General features: G+C 41.3%; 1 protein-coding gene across 1 annotated transcript in view; it reads right to left on the bottom strand.

Moving 5' to 3' along the window:
- LOC132230903 (uricase) overlaps positions 1 to 13,472 on the bottom strand; it is a 32,116-nt gene that overhangs the window by 17,378 nt on the left and 1,266 nt on the right. Inside the window, exon 2 of the mRNA XM_059689054.1 lies at positions 3,587 to 3,805. Within this exon, the coding sequence (XP_059545037.1) occupies positions 3,587 to 3,805 (219 nt within the window). The remainder of the gene's footprint in view (positions 1 to 3,586; positions 3,806 to 13,472) is intronic.

Genomic DNA, 13,472 nt, shown 5'->3' with positions numbered 1-13,472 from the left:
AATGCTGAAGGGTATTCTTTAAGAAGAGGAAGAAGAAGAAAAAGATAAAGATAAAAAATATGAACAACAAAATGGCAACAAATACATATCTATCAACAATTGAATCTAAAAATCAGAATAAACAAATGCAAAAATCTAATGAACAGAATAAACTGGTGAATAAAATAGAATCAGAGGCATAGAAATAGAATAGACTGATGATTCTCAGAGGGAAGGAAGGATGGTGGGCAGGAAGAAATTAAACAAAGATCTTATGTGTATACTAGTGGCCCGGTGCATGAATTTGTGTGCATTGAAAGGATATTAATTAGAAGGTGGCCGGCAGGGTGGGACTGAGCAAGATGGGCTGGACATGCCCTGGAGCCATCCTCCCATTGTCCCTCCCAGGCTGACCGTACCTGGGTGGCACTGTGGCTCGAACGGCATCTGCAGTCACCACAGCTCCACAGTAAACTAGATTTGGGGCCGACAGTGCCCCAGCAACAACCTAACCCATGGCCAAAGGTGGAATCTCACAGCCCCATGAGGAATTGGGCTCCCTCCTCTCTGGTTCCGGGATGCATCACCCTAGAACCACCACTGCCAAGTCACCACAGCTCAGCAGCTCCTGTGCATCTGTCCCCTGGTGGTCAGTGAATGTCATATCTACCAGCCAGTCAGATGGTCAGACAGTTGGACAGTCACTTAGCCTTTTATATATATAGATATGCATTATCTATGAACACAGACAATAGGGTGGCAAAAGCCTGGGGTGGGGCAGGACCCAGGTGGAGTGGAGCAATAGGGGGAAAAAGAGGGACATCTGTATAATCTCAACAATAAAGATTTAAAAAAAAACATTTTAAAAAAGAAACAAAATGCTAGTGATCAGAAATACTTGTCCCACTTAAAAATAATTTTTAATATCCATGGATCTCCCTTTTGAATCAAGTGCTATCTAGAGACAGAGAAATGTAAAATTAGAAAGAATCTTGAGAGCTGAATTGGTTGTTATTCCAATTTTTCACAAGGGCTCCTAAGTGTAATTGATAAATCACCATCACCAAGTGAGACTATCATTTTTTTTAAGAAACCTGCTTTGTAGGACATGTGTCAATCAGTAGATGAGCAAAAGTAACATGTTCAGATGCTTCTCACAATGAGCTTGCCATCACCTACACCAGGTACAGTACTACATTATACTCCAAAACACTCTGGACTCTATGAGGCTGGCAAATAGGCCTCCAAGTTTTCCGAGGAAAAATGTTAATGAAGGGTCACTTCAGCTGTCTTTGCCTTGCAAACAGTCTTTCTGTTGACCATCCATCCTCAGCTCTTCACCCTCATAAAGCAGCTCCTCACTTCCACACAAATTCTTCATATTAATCTCCAGGCAATGTGTGATGGTGTTATCATAATCTACAGATTAGTTAGGGCTTTCCTATAATTAAGGTGGACTATTTATACAGGTTTCCTCAGGATAAATCTGACATTTTTGAGACATATCCTACCTGTTGTCCTAGAATAATTATTAATAGCATCCCATTCCACTCTCAAAAGTTTCCTGATTTGGAAAATGAAAGGACTAACTTGAAAAGATACATACACCCCCATGTTGATAGCAGCATTATTACAGTAGTCAAAATATGGAAATGACCTAAGTGTTCATCAATGGATGAATGGATTAAGAAAATATGATATATATAATGCATTGGTTCTCAGCCTTCTGGCCATTTAAATAGAGTTCCTCATGTTGTGACCCAACCATAAAATTACTTTCATTGCTACTTCGTAACTGTAATGTTGCTACTGTTATGAATCATAATGTAAATATCTGATATGCAGGATGGTCTTAGGCAACCCCTGTGAAAGGGTCGTTCAACCGCCAAAGGGGTCCCAACCCACAGGTTGAGAACCACTGATATAATGGAACATTATTCAGCCATTAAAAGAATGAAATTTTGCCATTTGCAAAAACATGAATAGAACTTGAGGGCATTATGCTAAGTGAAATAAGTCTAACAGAGAAAGAAAAACACTCTATGATCTCACTTATATGTAGAATCTAAAACAAACTAATAAAACCAAGCCCACAGATACAGAGAACAGATTGGTGGTTGCCAGAGGTGAGGGGTCAGGGGTGAGAAGTCAAATAAATAAAAGGAGTCAAAAGGTACAAACTTCCAGTTGTAAAATAAATAAATCATGGGATATAATGTGCAGCATGGAGACTACAGTTAGTAAGACTGTACTGCATATTTGAAAGTGGCTAAGAGAGGAAATCTTAAAAGTTATCACAAGAAAAACAATTCTGTAACTATGCATGGTGATGGATGTTAACTAGACTGATTGTGGTGAACATTTTGCAATAAAGGCAAATAGCAAACCATTATAGTGTACACCTAAAACTAATATATGTCATATGTCCATTATATTTCAATTTAAAAAATAGGAAAAATGTGTTCTGGTTTGGATAAAAATTATGTGATCATTTTATCTAACATGAATTAATTTGGTGTTCAAACATCCAGATTCATTCCTTCACTTCTCTTCACCTCTCACACAGTACAGAAAATATGAGAATCTGTGCTACCCAGCTCTCTCTTTTGGTGCAGTATAAACACCTGTTTTCAATTTGTTTTTAAGAGAGCAATGCCTCTGTCCATAGCCAGGTCTGTGCTTGCTGGGTCATTCTGATTAGCAAGAGAACGGTTCAGAGCGGAGATATGCCTTGCAGAATTTGTATTTCAGTTAAATTTCTTCATTTCATGGGTGTGGATTTCATGCCAAAAAGCATGAGAAAAGAAGCTTTCCTATCTACATTTCTTGTCTTTGTAGGCTTCTTAGCCAATAAAAATTTTTTCTTGAATTGCCCAGAAATCTGCTGGTGGACCAGCACAGCTTCACTCACACTTAAAAAAACTTGAGGTGAAAGTGCTAACATATCAGACTCTATCAGTTCCAATGCCCTTTGAAAGAGTATAATTGCTGCCATATATGGATACTAAATGGTCATGGAGTTAGGAAGACCAGGAAAGCATTAAAAGTTGGACAAATATATTTCAAAGTGTATCTTGTACATAAGATTTTCTTTTATAGCAACACCAAGAAGAGAAATTGTATTTTCTTCTATAAATTTTAAGATGAAAAAATAAATAATTAGACAAAGAAATGTATGACAAAAATGTGTAAATTTATGGTCTGAAACGCTCTCAGGACCTTGATTTTGTCATGGTCCTAATCAAAAGGTAAGCATAAAATTCTTTAATAGGATTCTCTATCTAAAAGGTGTTATAAGTGTTGAGATCCAAGAAAAGAGAACAAAGAGGTGAATTAAAAACAAACAAACAAAAACAACCAAGCTTTTCTGTAAGACTGGGAACTTTAGAATGAAAAAAAAACTTTTTTTAATGGCTTAAATGTAAAAATAAGTTTATAATTGTAATAATCAGAGTATTCTTGAAAGCAAGGTCATGTCTTACTTTTGAAGAAGAATGGAGAAAGGAGAATCACAAAGGGAACTTGAAATAAGCAAGCAATATCATTATGTTATAGAATAGTGAATTCTGCATCATAATTGGCAGCATCTAAGAATAATAACACATACTCCTTTGAACTTTGCCAAGACGTGAACTGTGTTCTTGATGGTGTCTGTAGGGATGATGTCTGAATTATCTCCATGTAGATAATCTTTTTTGGAGCTCAGAGTAAGTTGCACCGAAGTTGCCACCTCTTTAATGCTGTGAAATTTTCCATCTCGCTGAATACGGAGAACTTTTACCATATCCTTCCCGTAGCCAGTTCGGACAAACTCCACCTCATCATTCTGCAATGAAAACATAGTTGTTGATAAAGGCTAAGTGAAAGCAAAAGGTCAGTTGCAATTTGTCTAAGCCTTAATTGTATCATATACAGCAGGTCCTCGTTCTGGTATAATTGATCAGATGCCATACTAACTTAACTTTTATTTATATCAATTAGCCTGTGGTAAAACTGGTTACATAATGATGTTTTTCACTATACTTCCAAGAACCTATCAATATTAAGTGAGGAATTACTATAATTGTAATAATCAGAGTATTCTTGAAAGCAAGGTCATGTCTTACTTTTGAAGAAGAAGGGAGAAAGGAGAATTACAAGTAACCGATGAAACTATATCAGATTGGCCTGAACACAGGTAGATGGCTTTCTTGATAATAATAAGTAATAATAATAACTGTACTTCATGGGCTAAACGACTCTGTTTTATTTAATCCCTGCTAAGGTAATCCTTATAACAGCTCTGAGAACTAGTATTATTCCCATTTTACAGAGGGAGAAACTGAGGTTCCAAAAGTTTAAGCAACTTGCCCTCCTACACATAGCTAGTAAAGGATAGAGCCAGCACTCACACTCAGGTCTGTTGACTTTACCTTGTGCACTCCTAACCACTTCATAAACAGCCTTTCTTGTATAAAATGCTTTGACTATGTGAACTGGAAATCATTGTATTCCCCTTTTTATAGAGAGTGATATTCTGGAGAAAATGTCCTGTGATCAATAAAAACAATTGGAAAATTGATTCTTCTACCTGCTGGCAGGAAGCAGGGTAATTAGTGACAGGGTCCAGATTACCTTCAGGGGTGCAGAGCCAGGGCCATCTGACGCAGGGAAAGCTACGCTTTAGCAGAGACACTTAATAAAAGCTTCCTGATTGAGTCATTAGTGCTCTTGTCTGAAGCTGGAGCCCTCACTAGCTAATACGTCCGTCTCCACTGCTGGGTTCCGCAGGACTTGTGCCTGGGCTTTATTGGTGTTGGAGAGGAGAGGCAGGAGGGAGCAGAGGAACAAAAACACATTTTTTTTTCAGCATTGACCTTGCACATTAAAACTTTAATGAAAGAAGGGGACAAAAGTAAATAAAAAAACAACGTTCAGTGAGAATGTGGGGAAGGGCACAGGGAAGGAAACTGGCCTGCTCATGGCACGTAGGTGATACGCTGGGAAACCCCAGGGCTGCCTGCAAATGTTTGCATAAAAAATCACCGGGTCCCCTGGGAAAGTTTTTAAAATTCTAGCCAACATCAGAAATTATTGAAATGTTCTTAATCACAATGAGATGGGAGGCTGTCTTAAATCTTGGGGATAAACCCTAAAAATGCGTGGTGTCTGAATTCAATCCTTTCTCTGTGGGAAGGACACATTGAAGGGACAACTCTTGGAGAGACCCCCTCAAAAGCCTCTGACCCAATCGTTGGGAGACTTATAATTCAAAAACAGGACCAATAAGAAAACAGAAGGAGCAGACTTAAGGGATCCTAATGAGAACTACAATAGTGACAGGGAAAGGGGCGTGTTGTATAGTTATAATGGCTTTGGGATCAGAGCAGGCCCAAATGCTGCCTTCCTACTTACTAGTATAGCTTTGTAGCTTGTGACAAATGATTTGATGTCTCTGAGCCTCAGCGTTCCCATTTGTACCAATGAAAATAGACACTCCTTCTTGTAGGGTTGCTGGTGAGTGTGAAAGACCTGGTTCAGTTCCTAGTACCTAGCGATGCAGAGAGGTCAACCCTAATAATAGCGGTCACATCCGGCCTGGCTGTGGGCACAGCCGCAGCAGAGAGAGCCAAGGGGACCTTGAGAAGGCCCCGTCTTTGGAGTGGAGAGCACTACTGGTAGCAGCTAAGAAAGACCCTGATGTGCATTGAGCAACAAGAGATTCCACCTGGGGGAGAGAGGCACCCGGCTGGCTTGGGGCCCTTGGATGATACGGTCTGGGATCCAGAACCAAAGTCTCTGAAATTATCCATTGTCCCCAGTGCACAGTAAGACTCAACCAATGTTATTCCTCAGTTCTATCCTCTGCTACAAAATCCTCAAGGTACAGTAGGTTAGTCTGTGAAAGCAAGTGGTCCCTAAGTGATATACATGAAGATTAAATGACAGCCACTCTTCCTAGCCCCAGCCTGCTCATCTCTCCAGTTTCATGTCTTGCCACACTATTTTGAACTGCTTCGCTGTCCTGAGCTGACTGTGGTTGCCTAGGCTCTGCATGCTTTTCAGCCTGTAGACCTTTGAATTTTCTTTCTTGAACATTCCTTCCCTTCCTCACTACCCAACTATCAACCTCTTCACCTGCCTAACTTCTTCTAGGCGTCCAATCTCAGATGTCACTTCTCCCGGTAATGTGCCCCAGCCCCTCAGGTCTGGAGTAGGTGCCCTTCAGTGCGCTTTCAAAAGAGTTATTTTGTCAAATTGTATTGCAATTGCCTCATTTTGTGTCTAATTTCTTCAGGAATGGCAAATTATGGAAGCAGGAACAATTTTTATCTTAGTTGTTATGGCAACCCCAGTGCTCCGCACAGTGCCTGGAACATCAAGAGGTACTTAATAAAGTGCTTAATAAATGTGTCTTGAATGAATGAATGGTGCACCACCACCTCCACCCCTGTGTGGTGACACAGAATAGTTCAAGAAAATAACCCAATGATTTCAATGCAGGAAGAGCTGCTTTAGCTCAATCAGGAAGTTCCTCTTCCTGGGAAGGTGGGGAAGGCCCCTTGTTTCCTCTGATCACCACAGCCCGGAGATCACAGGCACAGCTGGCCAGACAACAAAGGCCCAGGAAGGGCAGAGCTGGGTGTAGACAGAGTCAGCGATGCAGCACAAAGTGTTCGCACTGCTAACAAGACCGAGCGCTCCAGCACAGTGCAGCCGTCCCAGAGTTCATGCACGTCACACACGAGAGAGGTCAGTGGTCCTTAGCCAGCTCCTGACTAGGCCTCGGCACCCGAGCAAGGCTGGAGTAATCAAGCTTGCCGAGCAATGAGTCCGAATAAAAAGGACACAACCGTCTGAGGCGGGAACAGAATGGAACAGGAACGATGTGGGACGCCCGAGGGTCTCTCAGCAGGACCCGACAACACGGTGGTAGCCTGGACCACAGCTGACATTGTTCTTTTTAATAAGGCTTCCTCACTTCCATCGCCAGAGAAATCAGAAGGGCCAGAACCCGCTGTGCATCGTGCCCAGTATGGCGCAGAGATGCACATCCGAGACCGCTGCACAGTAAAATGCAAAGGCCGCTCTCATCTGGCGCGTGGTCAGGGGCTGAGAGCGTGGGCTCTGGGCTCTGCAGTCAGGCAGGCCAGGTGTGGATCTTTGTCCTGCTACCTAGTAGCTCTGTGAATGGAGGCAAACTTCTCCATCTATAAAATGGGAATGATAGCCGTGCACATTTCTTAGGATTGCTGTGAGGATTACATAAGAAAAAACATCAAGTACTTAGAAAAGTGTCTGGCAAATAGTAAGTGTTCAATAAATGTTAGCTATACTTATCATTGATCAATGATAATTCTATTTCAAATGTTTGCATCAAAGGGTCCCGTGGTTACTGTTCGCAATAAATAGCCAGACTGCACACCAATCCAGAACCCGGGTGGTGAAAATCAAAGACTGCTGCTGTGATGAGGCCTGAGTCAGCCTTCATACTTCTGCTAGGATGTCCTGCCCCAGGCTGTGTGGCTTGAGGACATGGTACAAAAGGACTCGATTTCCTAGAGAAACGCTTTGGACAAACTATCAGCAGGAATAATCTTTTCCTGGCTCCACATGAGAAAAATCCCCTTTTCTTAGACATCTTTTGAAATACAAAAGGATGGAGACTCATTATTTGCCCGCAAATAATGTTGGAGGAAACTCTCAGAGATTTTAAGTAAATCATATGAAGTTTCACTTTTGTAATGAGATAGTGAGTGTTCTCTCATTCCCAGGTCATATTGAAAGTGATGGAAGCTGTCACTACAGTCTAAGGCAGCGGTTCTCAACCTGTGGGTCGTGACCCCTTTGGCGGTTGAACGACCCTTTCACAGGGGTCGCCTAAGATCATCCTGCATATCAGATACTTACATTACGATTCATAACAGTAGCAACATTACAGTTATGAAGTAGCAACGAAAATAATGTTATGGTTGGGTCACAACATAAGGAACTGTATTTAAAGGGCCCGAAGGTTGAGAATCACTGGTAAGGGGGTCTTAGCCTGGAGTCTGTTAACCTCTACAGGGCCCCATGGATGGATTCGAGGCAGAAAAATATTAGGAACGATGAGGTAAAACTTTTACAAATGTAAATTTTAAAATAACTAGAATTTTCTTTCAAGAGCAGCATCTCTACCCTCCATAACAGAGAGGAATACAAAAGGGCTAGCTGTTTAGGACCCATCACCCAAGTGTGAATATCGATTCAGCTGTAGTTGTGCTGTGACAACTGGAAGAACTATGCATGGCGACAGCCTGTGGAATGTGGCGGAGAAGGTCTTCCATTCTCTGCGCAGGTTTGCCCCTTGCCTGGCTATTTTCTTGCACGTTTGTGAACAAAAGGACTTGGAAAGAAAATCCTGAACTAACATAAGAGAAAGGAGCACTCCAATGAACCATATTAATATCACTTGGGTGAATTCTAGCAATATGGAATGAGAAGAGCAGTAATGATGCATAGAACAACCACAGAGGCAGCTGGTATTTTTTTGGTTGCCTAGGATCTCCTAAATGTCACATAGGAAAATATTGATATCTAGTGGAAAATGTCATGTGGCTTTAGGCTATAGAGTAGTTTATTTTTGCCATCAAGGGAAGATGTGCCCTGAGTTATGTTCAAAGGGTGACCCTAGCGGGGTTTGTCAAGCAGATGTTTCCAGGAACAGTATAATGTATACACTTAATATGGTAGCGAGAAAGGGTGGCCTGCTGCTTAATGAAGAGACTCCATTTACAGGCGCTCCATTATTTTCATACTTCTGCCTGCTACAAAAGAAGAGAGAGTCGTCACTAAATGCCAGGGGAAATGCTCATTTTCTTGCCAGCCTCTCCAGGGCACCAAGCAGCCTTACGGGAGGGAACTGGATCAGGGCCCTGAGGTGTCTCTAGAATTGGGGGCAGGATACCCCACAAACAAAGAATTGATGAAGCCCTCCAAAAAGGCGGTTAAGAAAATTTTACTGAAATGCATACACTAAAAGATATCTCGCCCTAGCCGGTTTGGCTCAGTGGATAGAGAGTTGGCCTGCAGACTGAAGGGTCATGGGTTCAATTCTGGTTGAGGGCACATACCTTGGTTGCAGGCTTGATCCCCAGCCCTGGTTGGAGTACATGCAGGAGGCAACCAATTGATGTGTCTCTCTCACATCAATATTTCTCTCTTTCTGTCTCTCCCCTGCCTTTCCACTCTCTCTAAAAATCAATGGGAAAATATCCATTGATATTTTTAACAACAACAACAACAAGATATTTTGTTCCTAATGTATAAGTCTTGAAAATAAAAATAATACTAGCAACCATTTAGTGAGGGTTTGATATGCATCAGGAACTTTGCATATATTACTTCATTTAATTATTTTAAAAACAACAACCTGTAAAGTAGTTATATTATCCACGTTTGACCAAGGAAGACACCAGGGCCGGGTAATCTGCCACAGTCAGACAGTTACTAGGTGACAGAACAGGAGGAGAGCCCAGCCCATTTGGCTCCAGATGACATGCCCTTACCCACTACCTCAGAGTCCCTACGTCCCTTGCTGGCAAGCCTCTCCACTCATTAGGAACAGAAAAAAAAGCATTCTGATCCCAACAGGAGGGGGGATGGCCATGCTATTGCAGAAACCTTTATTTCTGCATCATTTTTAAATTTTCCACCCAATGAGACCTACGGTATGTTATCTATTCCTCACAAAAACCTTGTAATTTGGTGGACAGACTCCCTATCCTATATAATAAAAGTCTAATATGCTAAGTATCCGGTCATCCAATCGGCCATTCAACCAATCAAAGCGTAATATGCTAATGATATACTAAGGCCACTCAACCACTTGCTATGACGTGCCCTGACCACCAGGGGGAAGATGCTCTGACCGATAGGTTGACTTGCTGCTGGGGTCCCGCCAATAGGGACTGAGCAAAATGGGTCGGACATGCCCTGGAGCCCTCTCGTGGCCTCTCCCCTGCTGGTCAACCTCCCACATCTCTCCCCAGCCCTGATCATGCACTGGTGGGATCCCTTGGCCTGGCCTGCACCCTCTTGCAATCCAGGACCCCTCGGGGGATGTCAGAAAGCCGGTTTTGGCCCGATTCTGCAGGCCCCACTGGTGCATGAACTCATGCACCAAGCCTCTGGTTTTAAAAATAAACTAACTTACCCTAGCCGGTTTGGCTCAGTGGATAGAGCATCAGCCTGAAGACTGAAGGGTCCCAGGTTTGATTCTGGTCCAAGGCATATGCCTGGGTTGCAGGCTCGATCACCAGTTGGGGCCATGCAGGAGGCAGCCGATCAATGAGTCTCTGTCATCATTGATGTTTCTATCCCTCTCTCCCTCTCCCTGCCTCTCTGAAATCAATAAAAATATATTTTAAAAAATATAAAAATAAACTAGCTCAGAGATGTTAAGAGAGCTGCCCAAAGTCACACAGCTAATAGGCAGACAGGAATACTAGAAAAAGCTTGCTGAGACTGTCAAGTTTTATTTTACTTACACTATGCTAGGCAGAACTTACCCAACACCAAGAGATGCCCACCCCCCATCCAAAACATCACTTTTTCTAGCACTTCAGTCATTTTTTTTTAATTACAGGCTAAGTATAAGCTCAGATGGATTCTGTGTTTATTGCAAGAGCATTTAGGCTGTGAAGTAAGGGGATAATCGAAGGGTGATTGCCCTTTGGGGCAGGATCAAAACTCAGCTTCATGCCTTTAACCACAGGGCACTATGTTTGGATTAAACATTGATGTTTATCTGGCTGATGTAGACTTATGTGTGGTCATTGGAACCATGTTGCCAATGGACTGGTTTTAGTCCATCTGTAAGGACAAAGAAGTGGGTGCATCTTGGAAGAAAAGGAAACAAGGTGGGAAGGAATCAGCAGTGAATGAGCTCCCGTTTATGTGTCAGAGGCTGTGCACACAGCATCTCACCAAATCCTGACAGCGCTCTGTAAAGGTGCAGAGCATGAATCCCACCTTTACCAAAGGAAGCTGATGTTCATCATTTTCATTTGGTCAAAACCACTTGGCTAATGAGCATCGGGGGCAGGCATGGAACCCAGGCCTGATTATTTGCATTCTATCCCCGCTGCCTTCACACATTACAATGAAGTTCTTTATAATGGGATTTTACCTACCTAACCACTTTTATTTATTTCTCTGATTAGTTTTAATTCATTCTAACTCACATAACCCTAAACTCTTTTCCATTAAATTCCTACATTCACCTATATTTTCTTAGCTTCTTCTATGTGACAAGCACCACAGTAAGCTCTCTAGAAACAACAGTAAACAAGACAGACACTGTTCTACCCTGATAGAGAGACTAGAACAAACTTTTTTGGTAAGGAATCAGAAAGCTAGTATTTTAGACTTTGCAAGCTGTTATGATCTCTGGTGCAACTGCTCATTTCTGCCATAATAGCATAAAGTAGCTACATAATACATGAATGAATGGGTATGACTGTGTTTCAATAAAAGTTTCTTTATAGAAACAGACAGTGGGCCAGATTTGGCTCACAGGAGTTTGCTGACCTCTGCTCTCTAAAGTAACCCAGGAAAGTCATCAAGTAATCAGAACACATTCTTGTAATTACTCTAATTGAAAAAATACAGTGAGCTCTGGGCCTATATTGCAGAGACACCTAAGCCAGTTGGAGAGAGATTCAGGATGGCTTCCAGGAGGAATTGGCATTCACAAAACCACCTGAACAATGAGAGGAATTAACCAAATAAAATTTTTCTGGCCCTCTTTCACTTATGTTCTCCTTCAACCACATTTCTAAGGAACAATTCCTTATTTTATAAATATCTGAGTCTTTTTGCTTGTCTCATCCCTTCTTATCAAAATAATTCAAGTCCCTTTCCCTTCCTCCCTCAACAAGTGCATCAACTTTTTCCCTCAGTCTGTCACATTCTAGATTTTACTCCATACATCAGCAGTCTTTTAAAAATTTGAACAAAAATAAAAGTTGAACTTAGATAAACTTTATAGTATGTAAATCAGACCTTACAAGCCTATTGAAAATAAATAAATAAGGCCAGGAGTCCTTACAGGATGACTAAACTTTTAAAAAATATATATTTTTATTGATTTCAGAGAGGGAGGGCGAGGGAAAGAGAGATAGAGACATCAATGATGAGAGAGAATCATTGATTGGCTGCCTCCTGCACACCCCTTATGGGGACTGTGCCTCCTGCATGCCCAGGAATTGAACCATGACCTCCTGGTTCATAGGTGGACATTCAACCACTGACCCACACCAACCAGGCAGGATGACTAAACTTTGATGAAGCCAACACAGACCAGGATCTGGAAAAACTTAACTTTATCTCAGTCTCAAAAAGTTATCACAGATTAAGTTTCAAGGAGCTTGAATTCATAGTCCAAAATCAAAAGTACACAATGAGAGAGAGAGAGAGGGTTGTAGAAACCACAGATAGCAAAGTGTGACTTGCCAAGTCTTCAGATATTAAAATTATCAGACATAAAGTACAAAAATGTATACTTAATATTTTTATAGACATAAGAGAGAAGAATGAATTTATCTTTTTTTTGAGATAAGAGTGTAGCTTCTCTTGAACAAGAAACAAGGGACCATGAAAAAGACCAAGTAAATTTGAAAAAGAACCCAGTAGACCAGGGTGGGCAAACTTTTTGACCCGAGGGCCACAATGGATTCTTAAACTGGACCGGAGGGCCGGAACAAAAGCATGGATGGAGTGTTTGTGTGAACTAATATAAATTCAAAGTAAACATCATTACACAAAAAGGTACGGTCTTTTTTTTTTTTTTAGTTTTATTCATTTCAAACAGGCCAGATCCGGCCCACGGGCCATAGTTTGCCCACGGCTGCAGTAGACCCTTCTAGAAATTCATTGATAAGTGGATTAGTTATTTGGAAGGGACAGATTAAGTAACAGATTAATGGTGCCAAAGAGAGAAAGAAAGAAATGGAAGATAGATCCAAATAAAGAAGCAGGGATTAATGCAGATGTACGGGAGACATGGAAGAGATATAAAATGTACTAGAAATATATAATAGAGCAAATGTGAAAGAGGCAGAATTCCAAGAGATCAAGACTGAGATTTTCTAGAATTACTGGACGAATGAATGAATGTAAACTTTTAACCATAAAATAAGAAGCCCATTAATGAGTGAAGAACTCTTTCTTGTTCAATACACTTGGCCAAGTTACAAGGAAGGGATTTTCTACTATTTTTTAGATGTGATTATGTTGTGAGGCAGAGATGGTATATTTATAATATTGCATTGCTTGGGCTTAAAAGGTAGGAAATATTGTGAAAAACATTCTGCCCAGGTTACATTTTCTCCCTATACCAAATTCACTGTGTTTCTGTCCACAAGATTATTTTGCTATTTTTAGTAAAAGCTGGGACACGTTGGAATCTAGGCTTTAGGGTGATGTTGAAATCCGTGGAGCCCCACAGCATCCAATACAGTGTGCAACCGCTA

The sequence above is a fragment of the Myotis daubentonii genome, chromosome 3, assembly GCF_963259705.1.
Source record: "Myotis daubentonii chromosome 3, mMyoDau2.1, whole genome shotgun sequence".
Classification (NCBI taxonomy): Eukaryota; Metazoa; Chordata; class Mammalia; order Chiroptera; family Vespertilionidae; genus Myotis; species Myotis daubentonii.
This window is presented reverse-complemented; position numbering and strand designations above follow the sequence as displayed.